This window comes from Bidens hawaiensis, unplaced genomic scaffold (genome assembly GCF_021521415.1).
Source record: "Bidens hawaiensis isolate Kalapana, Puna unplaced genomic scaffold, B.hawaiensis_p1.1 tig00036245_1, whole genome shotgun sequence".
Classification (NCBI taxonomy): Eukaryota; Viridiplantae; Streptophyta; class Magnoliopsida; order Asterales; family Asteraceae; genus Bidens; species Bidens hawaiensis.
The window spans coordinates 34,203-40,125 of NW_027505401.1; the positions used below are offsets into that span (position 1 = coordinate 34,203).

Genomic DNA, 5,923 nt, shown 5'->3' on the forward strand with positions numbered 1-5,923 from the left:
AATAATATTCTTAGGCCCCTTATTAACTGGGAGCCCAAAATTATTTGCATGCAAACAACGACCAATAGAATTCCAAATATTAGAAGTCAGATAACACCCTCCAAAAACATAGTACTGAAGTCAAACAAACTTGACATAAAATTGAAGAAATATCTATGCATTTATAACTTAAGTTATGTCTAATGCTTGAAGACAATCCAAGAGCAATAACCAACTCAAAATATTAATCTTCCTACATATATACTTGTTTTGTCTCGCACAAAAGAAAAAAAAATAAAAAATAACTTCTGTTAAATTTTTTTATAAATACATACTATACGTTAAGATTTAACACTTATTCTGAAGCATATTAATTGATCATTATAATACCCACGGAATTATTTTCTAATATTATTGATTTATTTTCTATGAATATAGAAAAATAAAAAGTGTATGGTCGTGGATGAGTAGCCCCATAATTCCATAAACATTCACATGCATTTGTTCCCACCCTACCACTTGGGGCATGGCTATTTATTATTATAATGCCATGCTTCATTAATAATTATCGTTAATTAATTAAATATTCATTTATTTAAATATATTTTTAGTGAAATAAATAAGTAGAAATTAATGTACATACTTGAAATTAACAAGATCTATATCGATAGAAATTACATAAAATCATAGATATGAAACCTGCTTTAATGAGATTATAAACACACGAACAACAATTTATCGCGGTATATGAACAAAGATTTATGACAACGTAGACGAAAATTTAATACAATATATGAATAACACTTTTCGAAAACACAAACAACAATTTAATCACTCAAAATATATGGTTTGTGAGGCAACCCAATACGTAGAAAGTTTAAATATTGTATTTTGTCCATTACAAATGTCCCAAATCACCTTTAGACAAATTCTATATACTAATGATAAAACTTAGGTTCTTTTCTTAAAATAAACAAAAAAAAAAAAAAAAACACAAATCCAAACACATTAATTAAAACTTTAACAGCTTGATCCACCCAATATGATGCCATGAACTTGAATCAAGATTAGGATTTTGCTTTCGGTACGAGTTTAGGTACGAGTTTAGCTCCTGTTCTTGCATTTCTCCATCGCTCTCGGTGCTACAAAACGATCGGTATTAGGATTAACATAAAATGTAACATGTTTCCAAGATTAGGGTTTGTTGAAAAATAATTGGTAGCTAATTACCTAGTCCAATTGCATCCGATCCCTTCATGATTCGAAGTCGTTTGCAAGAATCGACAAACATTCTGGACAAAAGACGGGTTGGGATCGCGATAAGAATCATTAATGTTTGATTTAAATGAATTTATGAATGTTGAATAAGATCAAGATTACTTACTGCCATGGGACATCTCCCACGAGCATCCAATCACCATCTTTATCTTCATAACTTGGAACATACTCAGAACTGTTCAGAAGATCCATCAACTTGCTCTCATTCATGAAATCTATCATCCCTTGGGATCCATAATTTCCTGCAAGGTTTATCACATGGAATTTATAAAGCTATATCATATGTTGAAAGGATCAAAAAGTTAAAATAAAAAAAACAAAAAAAAAACACTTATATCGTCATAGCAAGATGATCAATAATAGTTACTAATTTAATGTATAATAACCTCAGAAGTTACTTCAACAATTACTTTTCACTGCCCCATAATTAAAACCCTTACACCGACGCATCTTGTTTCATGTTTGTCTTCTATTATTTTGATGTAAACACTATCCTTTTAAGTTTTTACTCTATCTTTTGTAAACTGACACCGATTTTTGGGAGGTTAATAAAAAGAAAAAAAATAATTTACTCTAAGATATCATGACATTCTTAATTCTTTATACCATTGAGGCCTATAATTAGTGGTGTGAACTGAGTGAACGAGTCGCTCGTTAGCTATTCGGCTATTTGGTAAAAGCTCTAAGAAGAGATGAAAATGTTTATAGTTTGATTAATTTGTGACAATTACACTCAAGCAAATTTCAACAACTTGAACAACATGCAATTTTAATTATTAATCAGAATTATAATATTGAACTCAAGATGCACATACCCATGGTGAATGAACTAAACATCTTGGCCAAAGCATCAGATAGTTGTTGATAACTTTCATACAATTTGAGGTCCACCTTGCGAAGATAGGGTGCTCCATCCATGGAAACCTTCACAAACGACGCCGCGCTGCCACCACCAGCCACCGCCTTCTCAGTTTCTTCAGTGTTGCTCTTCTGAGCCATCACATTCTTACGATAGTTGCGCACTGGTGGCCATCCTACCACCTGTGCCCTATTAATCCAAATATGATCAAAAGAAATATAAGAATTACAATAACAAGAGTTCATAATACATTTTATGTAATTTAGGTCAGTAAATTAACAAACTTGTAACTTTATTCAAAGCGAACAAAAGGTTTTCGTAAAACGATTGTTTAAACATGTAAAAGTTCAAGAATGAATTGATGTAAGTCACCAAAACAAAAACGCACACAAACAATTACTAAATAACTCTTAGTAATTATGTATAGAGAGAATATAATTAACCTAAAAACCCTTATTAAAAATAAATGTTTAATCAGATTGACACACATATGCTAAGTATATGCATCAATAATTAAATTAACAAACTGTTAAATTAAATATAACATAAGAGATAAATATGGATCTTTATAAATACTAGCACACATATATGCATCTTGTGTTTGTTTTGTTACTTATACTTTAATTTCAACGCATTTCAACCGATTACAACAAAGTTGTGACAGGTAAATGAGCAACAAGAAGCCACGTCGCAACCTCTTTTGGATAACGAAGTATTGTTTAAATTGAGAAAAAGAGCTTACTTGGCTGGTGGTTTTGTCAAATCTTTGTTGTTCTTAGTTGAACTTTGCAACTTCTTATCATTCATATCAACTGAAGATGACTGATCCTTTGTTTGAAGGTTGAGCATAAGATCAACAGTCTCCGAGAACCCACGCTTTCCGGTGGCCTTTAAAGCTGTATCCGTCTGCTCACAGCTTCCCGGCAAACCAAGACCAAGACATAACTCAGTTTCCTTGAGGTGCATCATGGTTAATATTGTTTCAAATCAAAACCAAAAGTTTCTTTTTGTACTGCTTCAATTCTTGATTGTACTTTGAAGAATCAGAGAGAGAGAGAGAGAGAGAGAGTTGTAATAACAAAGAGGTTCATGTGCATATATAACAAAGGGTTGCATAATGTTAACAGACGGATCATATGCAAACACGTGGTGGTATTTGGTGTGAAAATCATCTAGGATCCAGGGCTTATTATTTTTATAAAAGTTATAAATAATTCAAGTGTCACAAGTTCCAATAATTACTAGTTTATTACCCTATTCCTTCTTTTATAAAAACAATATTAAGGGCTCATTATTTCATATTCAAATGATAAATACTTAAATACCTTTATTAATACTATTTGAAAGTTGAGTGTACGGTAGATAATAAATAGTCAAAATTACAAATATGGACATAGACTAAGAGCATCCACAACGGAATGTGAAATCCAAGGTCCGAATCTAGGTGGTATATTATGGATGAGATGGTTACAAACTTCCTTATTGTGAAGCAAAGTCCATAGACCAAAGTTTGTTCTTGCAAACTAGTGAGGTGGACAACCTTTTCTCTTTTTATCTCACATACACATGCAGATATATTATATACATAAATATTACATATATTATATTTTATTTTAATGAGGTTTGTAAAAGTTTGATGTTGTGGGATAAATGGAGGTTTTTAAGAAAGTTTAGAATCTGACGTGGAGCTGATGTGACGGCTTGTGAAAGTTTGTTGTTGTAAATGCTCTAAGGTGAAAGGGAAACAGTGAAAGAGGTAAATGATGACACGTTGACTGATGGGTGAAAATAGTTTTTCAAATTTTACTCTCACTGGATGGTATTATGGGAATGGGTGAGTGAAAGAGGCAAATAATCATTGGGCGGAATGAAGTGGTGCGAAACGATTCATTTTATTATTAATTAATAATTGAAAATTAAAAAAAAAACTTGTATTCATGCCCGCTATCCACATGTAGGAGTGCCTTTCGCACACCATTCACGTTAAGGCTGTTGCGGTGTTGAGTGTTAAACTGTTAAACGAGCTGACGTGGCTCTTTGGCGGTGGGCTTTAGCGCCCGTTAGGCCACAACAAGACTAAGAATAATTTCTTTCAATAGAACAAATAATCTTATAACATGCATAGAATTCTAATATTTTCTAGTTAACTAGTAGCGTTAATTATTGTTCCCTCCTCAAGAGATCAAGGATGGAATGAAGGTGCTTTGTATGCTCGGTTTTGGACATAGAATATATGAGGACATCATCAATAAAGACAATCACGAATTTATCTAAGTATGGCTTGCATACGCGGTTCATGAGGTCCATGAATACCGCGGGTGCATTGGTTAACCCAAAATGCATAACCCTAAACTCGTAATGTCCGTATCGAGTTCGAAAGGCGGTTTTGGGTACATCATCTTCATGCACGCGTAGTTGATGATAACCCGAACGAAGATCAATCTTGGAGAAGAAAGAAGCTCCTTGAAGTTGATCGAAGAGATCGTCGATGCGAGGCAAGGGGTAACGATTTTTGACCGTAAGCTTGTTGAGCTCGCGGTAGTCGATACACATATGGAAGGAACCATATTTCTTCTTGACAAACAAAATAGGTGCGCCCCATAGAGACGAACTAGGGCGGATGAACCATTTTTCCGAAAGTTCTTGGTGTTGGGTAGACAATTCTTTCATCTCGGAGGGTGCAAGACGATAAGGAGCCTTCGCAATCGGAGTTGCACCAGGCACGAGATCGATGCGGAACTCAACTTCTCGAACGGGAGGAATACCAGAAACGTCATCGGGAAACACTTCGGGATACTCGTGAACAACCGGAATGTATTCAATCTTTTGCTCCTTCTTTTCAACAACGTGAGCCACGAATGCTACATACTTCTTGCATAAGTACGTTTGGGCTTGAGAGCAAGTTATGAGGTTAAGGCTCGAAGGAGAGGGCTTTTCACCAATAATATGCAGAGTTTGACCGTCGGTAATCGGAATATGAATAATCTTCTCGAAGCAAACGATTTCGGCACGGTGAGAGGAAAACCAATCCATGCCTACTATGATGTCGAAACTTCCCAATTGCATCGGGATGAGGTCGATTGAGAACGTGTGGCCATTAAGATTCATCTTGCAACTTCGAATAACGGAATCGATTGTCACGGATTTACCATTCGCTACTTCAACAGTGTACGAGCTCTTAAGTTTAGACCGAGGTTTAGCAAGCAAGGACTCAAATTCAAAAGACACAAAACTCATATCGGCACCGGTATCAAATAAAATGTTTGCAAAGTGGCCGTTTACAAGAAACGTACCGTTCACCACATCGCCGTTTTGTTGCGCTTGGTGGGCATTCATCATGAAAGCACGCCCACGGTTATCTTGAGGAGCTTGAACGGCTTGAGCGGCTTGACCCTCTTGAGGTGCAGTGCTTGAATAGTTAGCAGTGGTGGAGCTTGATTAGCCAACAATTGAGGAACTTGTGGCCGAATCGCTTGGTAGGCTTGGTAAGCTTGGAGCTGAAATTGCGGAGCAGGAGCCAGCCGAAGTGTGTTCACGTTTGCGAGTCGTGGACACGCGTTGCGGAAGTGGCCAAGGTTGCCACAATTATAGCAAGCTCTCATTTGGTTGATGGGTTGGACATATGGTACGGGTCGGGGATTCGGTGGAGCAGCCCGCGGGGGAGCTGCTATGGTGGTTTCACGACAAGTGGGACTAAGATGCCCGTAACGGTTGCAACGGGTGCACTGTCAGCAAGAGGCATAGGAGGGATGGTGACGTTTGCAGGTGCTACAAAACGTGTGAGGTCCGCCATAGGGTTTCTTGAGA

General features: G+C 36.3%; 1 protein-coding gene across 1 annotated transcript; it reads right to left on the bottom strand.

Moving 5' to 3' along the window:
- Positions 1-832: 832 nt before the first annotated feature.
- Positions 833-3,093, bottom strand: LOC143612966 (auxin-responsive protein IAA14-like). The gene is made up of 5 exons (XM_077086813.1): positions 2,859-3,093; positions 2,073-2,305; positions 1,364-1,499; positions 1,210-1,271; positions 833-1,121 (listed from the first exon to the last, which is right to left on the bottom strand). The coding sequence occupies exons 1-5, from the start codon at positions 3,083-3,085 to the stop codon at positions 1,084-1,086; spliced, it is 696 nt and encodes a 231-aa protein (XP_076942928.1). The 5' UTR covers positions 3,086-3,093; the 3' UTR covers positions 833-1,083.
- Positions 3,094-5,923: the final 2,830 nt, after the last annotated feature.

What these genes read in the sequence shown, in the direction of transcription:
- LOC143612966 (XM_077086813.1), bottom strand. Translation starts at nt 3,085, where the DNA reads ATGATGCACCTCAAGGAAACTGAGTTATGTCTTGGTCTTGGTTTGCCG. An exon ending in TTGACAAAACCACCAGCCAA is followed by an intron (nt 2,306 to 2,858) that starts GTAAGCTCTTTT and finishes TTGGATTAATAG; the next exon opens with GGCACAGGTGGTAGGATGGC. An exon ending in GTGGGAGATGTCCCATGGCA is followed by an intron (nt 1,272 to 1,363) that starts GTAAGTAATCTT and finishes TCTTTTGTCCAG; the next exon opens with AATGTTTGTCGATTCTTGCA.